General features: G+C 39.3%; 1 protein-coding gene across 2 annotated transcripts in view; it reads right to left on the reverse strand.

Annotated features, from left to right (window-relative positions):
- Positions 1 to 17,766, reverse strand: part of atrn (attractin) — a 412,972-nt gene that overhangs the window by 305,673 nt on the left and 89,533 nt on the right. For both annotated transcript variants that reach the window (XM_087991640.1, XM_087991645.1), the window contains exons 5-8: positions 8,328 to 8,533; positions 4,437 to 4,599; positions 3,093 to 3,183; positions 1,906 to 2,149 (exon numbers count right to left, since the gene is read on the reverse strand). In XM_087991640.1, the coding sequence (XP_087847766.1) occupies positions 1,906 to 2,149; positions 3,093 to 3,183; positions 4,437 to 4,599; positions 8,328 to 8,533 (704 nt within the window). The remainder of the gene's footprint in view (positions 1 to 1,905; positions 2,150 to 3,092; positions 3,184 to 4,436; positions 4,600 to 8,327; positions 8,534 to 17,766) is intronic.

Consider the following 17,766-nt stretch of genomic DNA (forward strand, 5'->3'; position numbering starts at 1 on the left):
AGTAAATTCGCAGATGACACAAAGGTTGGAAGTGTCATCGACAGTATCGAGGGGTGTTGCAGGCTGCAGCGCGACATAGACAGGATGCAGAACTGGGCTGAGAAATGACAGATGGAGTTCAATCTGGATAATTGCGAACTGATGCATTTTGGAAGGTCAAACTCGAATGCTGAATATAGGATTAAAGACAGAATTCTTGGCAGTGTGGAGGAACAGAGGGATCTGGGTGTGCATGTACATAGATCCCTCAAAGTTGCCACCCAAGTGGATAGGGTTGTCAAGAAAGCACATGGTGTTTTGGCTTTCATTAACAGGGAGATCGAGTTTAAGAGCTGCGAGGTTTTGCTACAGCTCTGCAAGTCCCTGGTGAGACCACAGTTGGAATATTGTGTCCAGTTCTGGTCACCCAATTGTAGGAAAGATACAGAGGCTTTGGAGAGGGTGCAAAGAAGGTTTACCAGGATTCTGCCTGGACTGGAGGGCTTGTCTTACAAAGCGACTGGAGGGCTTGTCTTACAAAGAGAGGTTGACTAAGCTCGGTATTTTCTCTCTGGAGAGGAGGGAGGGAGGGAGGTGACCTGATCGAGATATACAAGGTAATGAGAGGCATGGATAGAGTCAATAGATAGAGACTTTTCCCCTGGCCAGAATTGACTGGCACAAGGGGTCATAGTTTTAAGATATCAGGAGGAATGTAGAGAGGAGACATCAGAGGTGGGCTCTTTACGCAGAGAGTTGTGAATGCATGGAATGCGCTGCCAGCGGTGGTAGTGGAAGCTGAGTCAATGGGGATATTTAAGCGACTGCTGGACTTGCACACGAACAACCATGAATTGAGGGATACGTAGGTATGGTTATTTTATTTTAAATCAGGAATAATCCTTGGCATAACATCGTGGGCTGAAGGCCTGTTCTGTGCTGTACTTCTCTATGTTCTAAAAATCACAGTTTCAGTTAATTACTTCAATTGACTTCTTATATATCAATTGCCAGGGTTCCATGGCCATTTTGTTTATATATTGTTTGTGAAAACAGTGAAGGAAAAAGCTTGCCCAGTTTCTGAAGTACCCTAATGAATGCAGCCATCATGAAACTGGATTGTCCTCTTGGAAGGCCTCTGAAAAACCTTTCACAGGAAGCTGTGCCAGCCAAGACTCCAGAGACATCTGCATATAGCCAATTATCCCAAAGTGAATCACAGGAAAGAAACATTCATTTTCTTTCCTTTTTCACTAGGTCATAGGAGGTTGAGAGGCGATCTTATAACAGTATATAAAATAATGAGGGGTATTGATAGAGTTAATGGTAGTTATCTTTTCTCAAGGATGGGAGATCTCAAGACAAAGGGGCACATTTTTAAAGTGACAGGAGAGACACAAGGGGCAACCTTTAAAAAAGACCCAAGGGGCAACCTTTTTTCAACAGTGTGGAACGAACCTCCTGAGGAAGTGGTGGATGTGGGTAAAATTACAACACTGGACAAGTACATGAATAGAAAAGGCTTGGAGGGATATAGGCCAGGAGCAGAAGGTGGAACTAGTTTAGTTTGGGATCATGTTCAGCATAGACTGGTAGGACCTAAGGGTCTATTTCCATGTTCTATGACTCTATGTATGCCCTGTGTTATTTGGAGGGATTAACATTCTGTTTTATATTGCAAACTGTGCGGATCAAACAATCTTTGCAACTTTGTTGAATAAATTTTCTTTTCTAACAAATCAATAATTGTGTGTTCATTAAATAAACCAGGGTGACGAATCATTTGATTCGAAATCTAACAGAAAAGTATATTATAAGGCACTTTGGGAGCTGGATAAACAAACTAAACTTATTTTGTAACTTGCAGCAGAGTGGGACTTGAGAGAGAAATTGCATTGCTTCTATCTTGGTGGTAATAGTACTCACCAAGATTGTATTCTTGTATTTTGCTGATGTATCCATAAAGCGGACAGTACCCAAAGATGACCAACATCACTACACGACCATCTTTCAACTGCACAATATGCGCCGAGTGGCCGACAACTGCATACTGTTGCTTAGCCTTTGGAGTCAGCTGCATCCATGATTGATTGTGAGTGTGAAACACCCAGAGCTGGTTTGTGACATTCCCTGTCGAATCGATTTTACCTCCATACATATAAATTTTATCCTAAAATGTTAAAAGAAAAACTAAATTAACATCAGCATCAATTACTTGGATGGAATCAAAGATGGAGCATCTATATTAGACAAATTTAATAGGAATAGAATACTAAAGGTAAAATCAGTTTCAATTAACTGACATTGTAATTTTCAGATATAATCAAGTAACAGAAATAGTTTGCACTTTATAATATCCATGCGGGATGCAAACTAAGAAATAGCCATAAACAATATGGGCGGCATGGTGGTTCTTGGTTAGCACTGCTGCCTCACAGCGCCAGGGATCCGGGTTCGATTCCAGCTTGTGTGTGGAGTTTGCACATTCTCCCCATGTCTGCATGCGTTTCTTCCAGGTGCTCCAGTTTCCTCCCACAATCCAAAGATGTGCAGGTTAAGTGAATTGGCCATGCTAAATTGTCCAGTGTTCAGGGATGTGTAGGTTGATTGCATTAATCAGGGGTTAAACGTAGGGAAATGGGTCCGTGTGGGTTATTCTTCAGAGGGTCGGTGTGAACTTGTTGGCCAAAGGCCTGTTTCCACACTGAAGGGATTCTACGATTCTGTGATAACAAAATGATGCGTCAAATAATGCTTACTCATATTGGTGAGCCTGATGAAATGTTTCAGGTGGACAAATCCAACATGTCTCTTTGCCAAGGAAGCACTTCAGCTCAACAAGATCACATAACATATCAAACTTCTTGATTCATGGTGGCACAGTATAGCTCATATATTAGCTTGCAATTGACATCTGGAATCCATTTCTCAGAGGCACGTGTTGGTGTTGGAAACTCACGGCACACCAGAAATAGAGGAGGTACAGCAACACACATAAAACACCTGAAGTGTGGCCAGATGTAAATTGCATATTTAAAACAACCATCAGAATTTATGAACACTGCAAGCTTCTTATTCTGAATTGCCAATTCTGTCCAAAGTTCATCTATTACCTTGTACAAAGCCACAGAATGCCCATATCTCCCGACGACCCCATTTGCAGATTTATTCAATGGAAACCATTTCAGATCCCTCAGATCGTATCTGTGAGCAAGAAGCACAGAAAAAAAAAATCACAGCTATTCCCATTACCACCTGGCCTGGATTTTCCAATACAACCTGAAGCAACATTAAAGCAAATCTGAAACAGAGGAACAAAGGGAGCACTAAATTTTAAGTTACTGCTATCACTTCTGCAAGCTAGCATCATCCTTCATCCAATCTCTCAAGTGTAGGAACACAGAAATAGGAGTAATCCATTGAGTTCCTTTAGCCTGTTCCACCATTGAATGAGATCTTGGCTGACCTGTGATCTAACTCCATATACCTGCCTTTTGCTCACACCCCTTAAATTTTTGTTAAGGGAAGGTATTATCTATCTCAGGTTAAAAAGCGTTTCTCCTCAAAACAACAGCCTGGCCCTACTTTTTAAACTGTGCCCCCTCGTTCTAAAAAGCCCAAACAGTGGAAATAGTTTATCTAGCTAGCCTTTTCTTATTGGTATGTTGAACACTTTGATAAATCACCCCTTAACTTAAATTCTTGAGAAACAGGTCCAATGTGTACAATCTCTCCTTATAACATAACCCATGAAGCCTAGGTATCATTCTTCTAAACATATTTGTACTCTCTCCAATGTCATTATGTTCTTCCTCAGATGTGGTACCCAGATCTAGTCTGTATAGACTATCATTTTAGATATTGATGAAATGCAAAATAAAAGGAGATTGTTCAACAAAGACATGATCAAAATTCCAAATTAGTTAATGCAAAGACACTTCAGCACCAGCAGGGGGCATTTGCTAACAAAATTTCTATTAATTCAAAGTTGTGAACAATGAATAGCGATGGATTAAGCAAAAAAATCATGTAGAAATAATTTTGGTGAACTTGCAAAGTACAGCATTACTATTAAGAATATTCATAATCAAGTTTTGATTTTAATAAATAATACCATTTCAAGAATGACTGCTGAGAGGCATTGTGTTTGCACAAATTGAAGAGCATTAGCTGCCAATTGCACAAACTCTGGCAGACCTGTCATGTTAGGATTCGGTATGGTCATGATTAAAATGTGTAACAAAACACAAGCACAAAGTAACGAATAAAAATTACATGAAAAGCTTACCAAGTAGATTTTTCACAGTTGTTATGAGAATTCTGCAGTGCTTGAACAGAACGGTGTCAGGGAGTAATTTCAGAATATACAGATTACAGCATTGAGAATGACAACAAACCAAATAAAAGCAATGCGCTCAAAAAGCTCTAAAAATAGGGCCAAGGTTTGGTTTACTTACGCTGCAACCATCTGGTACTCTGAGTAATTAAACACATAGCCTCCAATAACCCACATGATATCGTCACTGACAACGGCCTTATGGGATGCCCGGGCGAGCATAGGTACCCCATATTCTTTCCAATCCCAAAAGGGTTGATTAGCTGGCAATGAGCAGTCGGGACCTGGAGAATATTTTATAAAACATTATGTTTGCAGAAAATATGACCATCCATTAAAGATAAAAACAAATTTCAAAGTCAAACGATCATCAAACCTTTGTGAACATGAACAAGGAAAGCTGACTTGTTAATATTTAATATCAAGAGAAACAAATCAAATTTTAGCAACACTCAATCTTCTCCAGCAATACAACATTGTAGAATATAGACAGTAGTACAATAAATGTCACCACTAGCCCCACACAAGCAGTCAGTAATAGTAAGAGAACAAACCGCCAATTTATTATCAGCCACTCCCATATTAACATTTTTACTCGCCAACACTCACAACAACAAGCTGCGACCATAAAACAACAGGTTTATTGTAACAAACCATTTAGTTTGCCAATATTCTAAATGTGCATTCAAATGCTTACCAATGTAATTAACTTTTTACTGTCCCTGAAATGGCCTCAGAACCTGCTCAGTTGCCTCAAAGCGGCGACAAAAAAACTGTATTAAATAAAAATACTAATTACATGGATCTCAGTATTCACCTTAGATTTGGAGCCATCCAGCCCTAATCAGCCTTCCTCATTACCGAGCCAAAATAAACAGCTGCACCATACATTGGTCAAACAAAGCATGATATAAATCATACTCAGAATCAAAACTTACAGCCAGTGGACCAGATTCCTCCATCAACCCTATGTACATCTTATTCTGGCAGGACAGATCCAACACAGCACAATGGTATAACATCTGCAGGGAATGGTTGTGCGAGTCATACAGCATGGAAACATGCCTTTTGGTCCAACTCGTCCATGCTGAAGTTTCCCAAACTAAACTAGCCCCATTTGCCTGCGTCTAGCCCATACCCCTCTAGACATTTCCTGATTATGTACTTATCCAAATGTCTTTTAAATGTTGTATTGTACCTGCATCTTTTGTACCTACTTTCTCTGGCAGTTCATTCCATACACGAGTCACCTGCGTGAAAAAGTTGTCCTCATGTCCCTAATAAATCTTTCTCCTCTCACCTTAAAATTATAGTCTGTAGTTTTGAACTCCCTACCTGGGAAAAAGGTCTTAGCTATTCACCTTATCGATGCCCCTCATGATTTTATAAACCTCTATAAAGGTCACGGCTCAACCTCCTAAGCTCCACTGAAAAAAGTCTCAACTATTCCAGCCTCTTCTTATAACCATGATAGCTCAGTGGTTAGCATTGCTGCCTCACAGCACCAGGGATCCAGGTTCGATTCCAGCCTCGGGCAACTGTCTGTGTGGAGTTTGCACATTCTCCCCATATCAGCGTGGGTTTCCTCTGGGTGCATCGGTTTCCTCCCACAATCCAAAGGTGTAGAGATTTGGTTAATTGGCCATGCTAAATTGCCCATAGTGTTCAGGTTAGGTGCATTAATTAGGGGTAAATGTAGAGTAATAGGGTAAAGATATGGGTCTGGGCATCTTACTCTTCGGAGGATTGGTGTGGATTGTTGGGCCACATGGCCTGTTTCTACACTCTAGGGATTCTAAAATGCTCCGGTCCTGGTAATATTCTTGTAAAGCTTTTCTTCTAGCAAAGTGCTCCAGAGGTGGCCTCACCATTGTCCTGTAGAACCTCAACATGACATCTTAACTCCGATACTCAATGGTCTGAGCATGAAGACAAGTGTGACAAACGCCTTCTTTGCCACCCTGTCTACCTGTGATGCAACTTTCAAAGAAGTCCTATTCTGTAGAATCAAAGAATCCCTACAGTATGGAAGCAGGCTATTCGGCTCATTGAGTCCACGTCGACCCTCTGAAGACCATCCCACCCAGACCCACCCCCCTACCCAATCTCTGTAACCTTGCATTCTCATGATGAAACTACTTGACCTGCACATCACAGGACACTATCGACAATTTAGCGTTGCCAATCCACCTGACCTGCACATCTGTGGGAGGAAATCGGAGCAATCGGAGGAAATCCACGCAGACACGGGGAGAATGTCTGTGTGGAGTTTGCACAGTCACCAGACGGTGGAATCTAACCCAGGTCCCTCTGAGCCGCATGCCACTCCTTTGTACTTTCACCAGGTTGAAACCTCAATTTTAGGTGCATCTGGCACTGCTCCTGGCATGCTCTCCTGCATCTCTATTGAACTAGGTATGATCTGCTGGTTTGATGGTAATGGTGCAGTGGAGGATATACCAGGTCAAGTTGCACACTATGTTGGGTATGATTCGGCCCAGATCAACTAATAGATGCCCAATATGGAGTTGCTACATCTGTTCATAATCTAACACATTTAGCACGAAGTTAAAAATCACACAACACCAGGTTATAGTCCAAATCATGACATTTAGCACGAGGCAGGAATGTTATTTGCCACTTGTCAGACCAAGCCTTGATATCATCCAGGTTGTTGCATTTGAACATTGACTGTTTCAGTATCCCAAGGAATCACAAATAGCGGTGGATACAGTGCAGTTACCAGCAAACATCCACACTTCTGACCATATAACTAAGGAAGGTAGGAAGGAAGGAATTGCGCCACACAACACAATGGAGGTTCTCCTTAATGTGGAGAGAGGACTTCATCAGAGGGACTATGTGAAAATAAAAACAAGAGGCTCAGGAGAAATTGAAGGAAGCATGGTGAAATGAAAGAGGATCTGCCGTTCAGCAGATGACTGCTAAATGCTCTCTCCAGACCCCTCAGGAATTTAAACAACTCTATCAATACTCTTGCCACTTTTTTCCACAAAAAACAATCATGGATTCATTCATGGTTTGAGCTGGATTTTTGGACAGACAAGAAATCAAGAGTTATGAGAAGCAGCCAAGGATGCGGAGCGGAGACCACAACCATTACGACTATGATCTTATTGAATTGTGGACCAGGCTCGAAGTGACAAATGGCCAACTACTTCTCCCAAGTCCTATATTCCTATGATTTTATGATCAATAAAAGTGAAGTCACATCCCCATAAACTTCTTCTGATCACATTCTTCCAAAATGTGGTTAATTCTATCCAATTATTTGAAATGCAAACAGGGAGAGGCATTGATTGGTTAGTTACTTGAATAAATAAAAGCGAGACCAAGTAACAGTAGGGCTGTTAACGATGTATAGCTGCATGGTTCTTTTGTATCAATATATCAATTTAAAGTAAACACTGAACCCCGTTTCTTTCTTTAACTGGTTATGTGCAGTACAACAGGAGTACCCAGAATTGGGCACAATGTTTGAGCTAATGCTTAACCAGGGATGCTTCTTTACTCTAAACTTTTAATAGTTTCAAAGAGAAACATTCAATGGCTGATAAGCCAAAACTCAAAGCACAACTCCAAGGTTTATAGCTAACAAAAGTGAAGCGAGGATGAGAAGTAATATTTATTGGCAATAACCAATTACAATTTGGAATCTACAAGCATATAGAGTGAATACAAATCATGTTCAAATAGTCTTCAAAAGGAATTGAATAAATATATAAAGAAAATAATTAGTGTGATCTGGAGATGCAGCAAGGGATTGGGACTAATTAGAATGCTCTTGGAAAGAGTAGGTACAAACTTTATGAGCCAAATGGCCCCCTTCTGGGCTGTATTAAATTTATGGTTCTGAATTGTTGCAGTTACTTAATGCTGAACCTCAGCACTTTCTACAGTACTGAGAAGAAAATGGAGGTGGGGCAGGAACTGGAAAACATAAATCATATAAATTTGTTTCTCTCTTTGACAATTATTCATAGAGACTCACCTTGCCAGCTATCATTGCATACACATGCTTTGGTATCATTCAAATCACACTTTCCATGATGTGGATACCCACAATTGTCTCTGCAGTAAGGGACATTACAATCTTCTCCTTTCCAGTATTCACTGCACACACAGTACACAGTGCTGTTGTCAGCATCTGCCTGGCATTCTCCGTGGCCTGAGCAATTGTTTGGGCAGGAATTGATACTGTTTAAAAGCAAAACAAAACTTATTTTTAAACTGAACAATTAACTTACAAAGATAAAAATCATTTTAGTAGTTAACTCCTACATTATTTTAACTGAAAAATCTTGAACAAATAAGTGTAATTTTTAGACTCGCTCCTCAAAGCACACAATAACAATTAACCAAAATGAGAACATGCTGCACCACATTTAACAAATACACACCACCACCACCCCCAAACGTGGCTTTCAGCCAAGTTATCAGACCATAGATGAAACTAATATGAGTTCTGAAAGCTGGATGCACACGTTGAAGTAAAGTGGCTGGTACAGTATAGGGGGTAGAGAATTATGGAGATTTTTGCTTTCAAAGATCGCCCAAATCATGACAATCAAATTGCTTCAGCAAAAAAAAACTGAGGACCATCAACTGAACTAAATCAAGGCTGAATCAAATAGATTTTGATACACAACAAAGTCAAGGTTTTCTTTTGAGGTGGGAGAGGATACAGACAAAGTAGAATGGAGACTACACAACCGGACTTCACCAGTTTCCTCATTTTCCCCTCCCCCCACTGACTCCTGTTCCAACCTTCCAGCTCAACACTGTCCTCATGACCTGTCCCCACCTGCCAATCTTCCTTTTCACCTATCTGCTCCACCCCCTCTCTGACCTATCACCTTTACCCCCACCTCCATTCACCTATTGCACTCTCAGGTGCCATGATATCTACAGGATATTTGAAGTGGGTGAACAGCTAGTGGTTATGGTTTGCATCAATAACAACAATATAGGTTTCTAAAAATAAACAAAGTTATCCAGAAAACAGAGGCCATGGAATTAGAAAGCAAGTTGTTAAGTAGGGCTTCAAAAGTTGTGATCCCAGGATTGCTACCACTGGCACCTGCTATTCAGAACCGAAATAGCCGCAGTGCAAAAAACGTGAACATATTTAGTAATGTTAAAACTAGTCAAGACTTGAGACTTTGCATCTTAATGCGCAGAACATTCACAATAAAATGGATGAATTACGTTAATAGATTATGAACAGATATGATATATAGTGTGTTATGACACAGAGTAAACCTTCCTGCTTAATTTAAAACCAGCAACACAAAGATTTATCCCGTGCAGTAATTTCTAAATAGTTTTTGGTCAGTCGAAGTTTTAAAGTAAAAATCACACAACACTAGGTTATAGTCCAACAGGTTTAATTGGAAGCACACTAGCTTTCGGAGTGTTGAGTTGCTTGTGGCCACATCTGTAAGTCCACTTGTTATGAAGATGTGGGTGTACTATACCTTGAAGCAGTGACAGCAACCAACTAGTGTTGTGTTGCTTGATTTTTAACTTTGTACACCCCAGTCCAACACCAGCATCTCCAAATTATATTTAAACTAAAATTTAACAACTTTATTTCTTCAAGTGTAACAGAGAATAATTAACTAATAACTATTTACAACTCCTTTCTCTAACCTATCTTTACCTTCCCTTCGAGAATACTCATCTGATAAAACTCCCAATTAAAATTTACAAAACAACACATCTCATCTCAAAACCAGGCCACTTTCAGTTTTCTTTGAATTCTGTCTTCTTCTTCTTGGGAAGTCTGCTTCACAGGTTACTGATCGATAAAGGTACCTTTTGAGAGAGCTATTTCCTGGATAGTGCGCAGATATTGTTGGCTTGGCAGTAGATTGGAATTTGGTATTTTTCAGTGTATCATTTAAACTGATTGGCCAAATTTGAATCTGTTTTGTTGTTTCCAGGCAACTAGCTATCCCCAGTAGCTGGAACACATGTTACATTGTGTCTTACTGAGAACACTTGGTTGCTGTCACTGCTTCAAGGTATAGTACACCCACATCTTCACAACAAGTGGACTTGCAGATGTGGCCACAAGTTGACCAGGAATGGGAAGTAAACATCCAGAGGTACTCCGTATTTAAGGATAGATTTTAAAAAAAAGAACAGGAGATGGGATAGTATACTTGTAAAAGAGCACATTAATGCAATAGGGTATCAGCTCTAGTGCAAGTGGCATCTGCATTAGTATTTCTTAGAAACACCAAGGGACAGAAAACAATAATTGGTGCTGTAAATTGACTGCCAAACTGTAGTGGCAACGCAGGGGAAGACATTAAGCAAGAAATTAGAGACATAGCAATAACAGTACTGTTGTAATCATGGCCAATGTAAATCTCCATATAGAATGTGCAAATCAAAATCAGTAACCACACCAAAGGGGAGAAAGCGAAGATTGAGTACGAGGTAGGTTTTGGATCAATACATTGAGGGACCAACTACAGATACCTCCTATACTAATATTTTGTAATGAGAACATAATAACTTCATCGAGCTTTGTGCAGAGTTACAACTATATTCACTGGATTTTAGAAGAATGAAAGAGAATTGCACAGAAACCTATGAAATTCTAACAGGAGAAGACAATGTAAATGTAGGAAGGATGGTTCCAAACCAGTAGTCACAGTGCCAGTATTCATGACTGAAATGTAGGGAAATTTAACAAGTTTTGAGAAGATTTGTATCTCAGGTTGAGGTTCTGGACCTAACTTTGCTCGCTGAGCTGGGAGGTTCGTTTTCAGTAGAGAAATTTCTTAGAGTGGTGAACCTGTGGAATTCTCTGCTCCAGAAAGCAGTCAAGATCAACACATTAAATGGTTTCAATAAGAAAACAGATATATTTCTTAGGGTCAAAGAGATCAAAAAACATGAGGTGAAAGAAGTAACAGGGTACCGGGTTGGGTGGTAAGCTATAATCATACTGGAGGATGGAACAGACTCAAAAGGGCAAAATGGCATGCTCCTGCTCCTATTTTCCATGTTTTTATGTACACTCAATTTTGGGAGATTCTCCACTTTAGTAAGAAAAACAGAGTATTTCTTAAATTGTATGACATTATAAGAAACGTTATATTTACTTCCCTTATCTAAATAATGAAAATGCAAATGCACAAAAGGACCAAGGTATACTTGTCAATATGTCACTGAAGGCCAACATGCAGTTGCAGCAGGTTATTAGGAAGGCTAATGGAATTTTGGTCTTTAATGCAAGAGTACAGTACAGAGGTGAAGCCTTGCTTCAATTGTACAAGTGTAGTTAAACTGTACCTGGAATACTACACATAATTTTGGTCTTATTACCTCAGGAAAGACATGCAATATATGGGTGACAAAGATTTACCAGACTTGTTCTCAAGATTGTGGGAATGATCCAAAGAGAGAGAGAGCCAGTTCAGAGAATGAGAGATGTTCTCTGTGAGGCTCACAAAATATTTAAAGGAATAGAAGGGAAGGTGCAAGATGTTTCCCCTGATTGGGGAGTCTAAAACCAGGTACACAACTTAAAAATAAGGGGGATGCCACTTCAAAAAAATTACTTTACTCAGAGGGTTGGAAACCTTTGGAATTCTCTACCACAGAGAGTCTTTGAGTATGTTTTAAGGTAGAGATGGTGAAATTTCCAATTATTAGCAGCATACAGGGTTATGGGAATGGGATGAGTACAACGCACTGAATTGTTCAATCGACCAAGATTATATTGAATAACGAGGCAGCATGACAGTCTGAATGGCCTACTCTTGTTCTTAAGTTCCAATGTGCCCTTCAGCATAGATCACAGAGATTTGTATTGCTGAGAATGATTCTTCTCTAACAACACAAAGCTACTGAATGTGCTTGTTCCAGTGTCTAATAAACAATCCAGATGCCCAGTCAAAAGGAGGAAGCTCTCTTCATATCCTGGGCTATATTAAATCAACCATCCCCAGTAAAATGTTTAATATCAGTAATGACACTACTGCACAAAAACTGGCTATTGCAATGACCTAACTGATGCCACTTAAAAAATAAATAATGTTATGCATTTAGATACATGGTCTGTGCTTCATATTTATATTGGAGCATTATGATAATATCTTAATTTGCATCTTTTAGCTGCAAGGTAGACTGGTCAGAGCTGCATTAGCTTTACAGACAGGAAAACAGTATAATGAGTTATGCATTAAATATTACAAATGAGTTACATATTAATTGCCAATGGCTAAAATTAATTGGACTTGAGTGACAATTATAATCAACACCTTAGTTACCGCACACAGAAACATTTGGAAGTTCACAATAGCCCCTATTAAAAACAAATACTTAACTACAATCTGTAATAATATTTAGTATTTGCATGTCCTGATTGCTCAGATTCCTTGGTTGATCAACTTGAAAATTTTATTAGATCCTGGTGCACTTAGAGTAAAGAGAACAACATGCATGTGCAGAGTAGTGCTAGCAACATAAACAGTGGTATAAAGGTGTGAAATGAAATACTTAAGTGTTCCATTACATGGCTAGAAATTTAATTGCTACAAGCAAGAGTGCCGCTATAAACCAATTTAATATATCGGAATCAGTGCAAGCTTGTTTATATAGTCCATACTACGTTTGGGTTTTACACCATTTTAAATAATTCACTCATTACTGTTATGCATCAATGAAATAACCACCCATCCTTCACCCAATTTCTCCCAACTTAACACAGGTTTGAAAGTTTTTAAAATTCATTGGCAGGATGTGGGCATGGCTAGGCTCGCCAAGCCAGACCCATCTCTAATCACCCAGAGTAAAGAGTCAAGCACATTGCTGTGGGTGTGCGGTCACCAAGTGTGTAGCAGCTTCCTTCCCTTAAGGACATTAGTGAATGTGTTTTTCTGAAAATCAACTACTTTTCTTAGTTGTTAGAACATAAGAACTAGGAGCAGGAGTAAGCAGTCATCATTAGATTTTCATTGAATCAAAGGCAGCATTTAAACGCAGGGCCCAGAACATTTGTGAGTCTCTGGATTAGTCCAGTCATAACATCAGAAAGTCATCACCACCCCTTGTTGTAATACCAGTAACAAATGTGCATATAGAATTTTACACTTGGCAAGATGAGACTGTCTTGGGATCAATGGAGTAATGGCACCAGAAGGAGGGAATGTAGACCCGAGATGTGAGGTACTTGCAAGATTGCAACCCGGGCTGTTGTCTACAACATTGCAATTATGAAATCTGCTCTATAAATGCAAATCTATTAAAAGGAATACAGTTTGCGCTGGTAAACTAGTTAATGAAAAATAAAGATCTGTTCAACTGTTCACATATTATCAATTTGTTAACATTTGAACTAATTTGCATTCTTCCCTCTACATAAAAAAATTATGAATCCATCAAATATTCCTGCTTCGTATACTTCTCATTTCATGTCCATTGCACTTGTGACAATCTGAGATATTGTCAGATTTTTCTGATATCCTGAATCACCTAAAACATCAAAATTTTAATGCAAGACTGAAAACACACTCATAATAGAAACTAAATTAAATACAAACCCTTGACGCTTTTATATCATTGCAGACACATGTAGCAAGAAAACAGGTTTATTATGGGATAAATTAATCTGCAGAAATATGCATTTAGCTTTGAACAAACCAAATGCAGACTAATCCACATTAGCGAGTTATGAAAAGATTTGTAGCTCAGGTTGAGGTTCTGGATGTAGTAATCCACATTTATTTACATTCACTTCTCCAGTTTGAGCAAGCCACAAGTAGGTATTTCACATGGATTAATAAGTCACAAATAAAATTCAATAAGCAAATGTTTAAAAAATCCTTTATTTAAAAAAAAAAATCCAGTTACTTATTTTCTAACCAAAGGTAGAATATTTTAACATGCGTATTAATTCCAGTTCAAAAAATAAATTTCATGACATTGAAACAAAGCAAATATACACGTGCAGAACAATAAAAATTCAGTCTTCTGCACTGAATACTTTCACCACTGGATAGACTGGACATTGGGAAGATGTTTCCATTAGGAGATACTAGGATCTGAGGGCACAGCCTTACAGGAAAGGGAAGACCCTTTAGAATGGAGATGAGGAGAAACTTAATCAGCCAGAGTGGTGAATCTATGGAATTCATTGCCATAGAAGGGTGTGGAGGTCATTAAATAGATGGGTTCTTGATTGTTAAGGGGATCAAAGATTATGGGTAGAAGGTGGGAGAATGGAGTTGAGAAACTTATCAGACATGATCAAGTGAGTGAATGGCCTATTTTCTGTTCATATGTCTTATCACGTTAATTTTCATCGACAAACTATTTGAAGCTCACATTTACAGCCTCCAATTCTAATTCCACGTCAACATTCAATATTCACTAGCTCAATAAACTAAAAAGATCACAAGGTTGAGATAGTAGTGAAGGGGTTTCAGAAAAGATTGCCAAGTACTAACTTCCACAAACTGTCAGAAAATGCTCAAAATTGTCAGAAATCAGGGTGCACTGGTACAATCCTTTATCCGAAACCCTCGAGGGCCAGCTCGTTTTCGGATTTTGGAAAAAGCAACAGCTTCACAGTGAAATAAAAAAAATTACTGAACAGCAGATGCACCTGTGAGTACAGTCATAGAGATGTACGGTATGGAAATAGACCCTTCGGTCCAACTTGTCTATGCCGACCAGATATTCCAACCCAATCTAGTCCCACCTGCCAGAACTAGTTCTGGACTCCTCCACCCCAGGGAAAAGAGTACTAGGAGCGCTGAGATAGAATTGACGCCTGCCAGTATTGGGCCACGCCGCCATGTCACATCTGAGTGGGTTAAGTGGGTGTGGAGTTGTATTAACTGTTTGCACGCCAAACAACCTTGTTATGGGAGAGGAAAAAAGCTTCACGAGAAAAACTTCAGATTTCAGAATTTCTGATAAAGGATTGTCGACCTGTATTTGGTAAAGGTTAAAAACAATATTTTAATCAAATTCAGAGGAAGGGCAAATTACTTTTAAGGGCAAAAGAACACAATGCCAAAAAAAAAAGAGGCAAAGACCCCTGTAACGATGCTGTCACTTTAAAAGGTTATTTTGTCCTGGGTTTTTTTTTAAGAGAGCTTGTAAAGGCAGAGGTATTAAACTGGCTACTGAAGATGGCTTAAGCAAACAGTTTAGGAGGCCTTGGGAATTTTTTAAATAGTCTGAATGGATGTGGCCAGCTCTCTCTGACCAGCACTTCCGCGTTTTGTTGTTCTTTCCAGCAGTCAGAAGCTGTTTGGGGTCTCAGAAGAGTTGGAAGCCTCAGTGAATGATTCCTAGCTGCATCATTCTCTGAAATTTCAATTGATGTTCCCCCCCCGCCATCTGGGATTGGAGGACTGCACAGGAGTCTGAATTTGCCTTTTTGCGAAGGGGTGTGTTTATGGGATGTTATTATATTGGAACAGTTAATTCGTAAAATATATGCTATTATTTGGTTAACTTTTCCAATTGTGGAATCAAGGGTTATGGAGATAAGGCAGGAACAGGATACTGATTAGGAATGATCAGCCATGATTATATTGAATGGCGGTGCAGGCATGAAGGGCTGAATGGCCTACTCCTGCACCTATTGTCTATTAAGTTATTCTAAATTCCTTTTCTTTTCTTTGTATTTTAACTAGTGTTTAAATAAATTGAGTTCACATCAAGTAGTTTGACCAGTTGCATCATATTCGGAACACTCACTTCACAATTACCTTTAAAATAAGCAAAAGATAGTGTCTGGCCTACCTTCTTGAAATATTTTGAGGGGTTCTGGTCTGGTCCAGAACACCCAAGAAAAAAAAACAATAACGGAAGAAATAAAACAAATCAGTCAACATGAAGAATAATCAAATCGTAGAATTAACAGCAGCCAGAGAAGGGAATTTAATAGGATAGAAGTTATGATCCCAAGTTGATGAAAAAATGTTGGGCACAAAAGTTTGCAATGTGCGCACTAAAAGTGAGGTCTTGTTCCTCGAGTTTATACTTGACCTCTTTGCAACGGAGAGTGAGCACTAAGGTGGTACAAGTAGGGCAGAGACTTGAAATGATAGACCAAAGTCCAAGTCATATACATAAACCTAACTGAAATATTCTGCAAAGTGGACTCCAAAATACAGAAGAGAAAGTGAGGACTGCAGATGCTGGAGATCAGAGCTGAAAATGTGTCGCTGGAAAAGTGCAGCAAGTCAGGCAGCATCGATGCCAAAACACAGATGCCTGCATCATGAGCAGCAAGTATATTATGCTAAATTAAAAGTACAAATAAATCAGAAGTTCATCTGGAAGGTCTACGTGAGACCAACACTTCTGTATCATAACTTCTGTACCTTTGTTTTTACAAAAGGAGTAAACTGACATTAAAAGGTTCTATAGGTATGTGGAGAGAAAAAAATTGTTGAAGACAAATTTAGGTCGTTACATCCATAAACATAATTCATAATGGGGCACAAAAATGGCTGACAAACTAAGTACATAATTTAACCTGTTTTCACAAAAGAGGACACAAGTAACATCAGAAATGTTTGGGAACACAGTGTTGTGAGAGGGAGATATTGAATCAAATCAGTGTTGGTAGGGAAATGGTGCTGGAGGAATTCATGGGCTTGAAGGTCAATACATCTCCAGAACACGATAATCAACATCCCAGACTACTTAAGGGAGCATCCCTTAAAAATAGTGATGCATGGCTGGTCTTCTTCCAAGATTCTACACATTTTAGAACAGTTTATACAAGTTGGAGGGTACCCAATGTAACCCCTCTATTTAAAAATGAAAGCAGAGAGAAACACAGGGAAATATAGACCGGTCAGCCTGATGTCACTAATGGGGAAAATGCTAGAACTCATTAAAAAAAGGAATTCATAGCTGAGCATTTTACAAACAATGGAAGGATTAGCCAGTCAGAAGGCATTTACAGAATGGCATTCACACTGGGACTCTGAGGATTAGCTGATGAATGGGAACCAGTGGATGTGGTTTATTTGCATTTCAGATACTTGCTATAAAGTTTCACATCAGAGATTAGTATGCAAAATTAAAGCATATGGAATTAGGTGTAGTGCATGGAACTGGATAGAAAACCAGCTGGCAGATAAGAAACAAATAGGAATAAATGGTTCTTTTTCCAAATGGCAGACAGTGACTAGCAGACTACCGCAGCATTCAGTGTTCGGACCCCAACTACTCACAACATATGCAAATGATTATCATGAGGGAATTAAATGTAACATCTCCAAATTTGCAGGTATCACAAAGGTGGATGGAAGGGTGAGCTGTAAGGAGGATGCAGAAATACTTCAGTGTGATTTTACAAACTGACTGAGTGGGGAAAATGCTTGACATTTATGGCCCGCCCCTAATGGCCCTTCAAAAGGTATCAGCTGTCAGCTTGAACCACT

The sequence above is a fragment of the Chiloscyllium plagiosum genome, unplaced genomic scaffold (genome assembly GCF_037043375.1).
Source record: "Chiloscyllium plagiosum isolate Xiang-an unplaced genomic scaffold, Cpla_swu_hap1 HiC_scaffold_1, whole genome shotgun sequence".
In the NCBI taxonomy this organism is placed as follows: Eukaryota; Metazoa; Chordata; class Chondrichthyes; order Orectolobiformes; family Hemiscylliidae; genus Chiloscyllium; species Chiloscyllium plagiosum.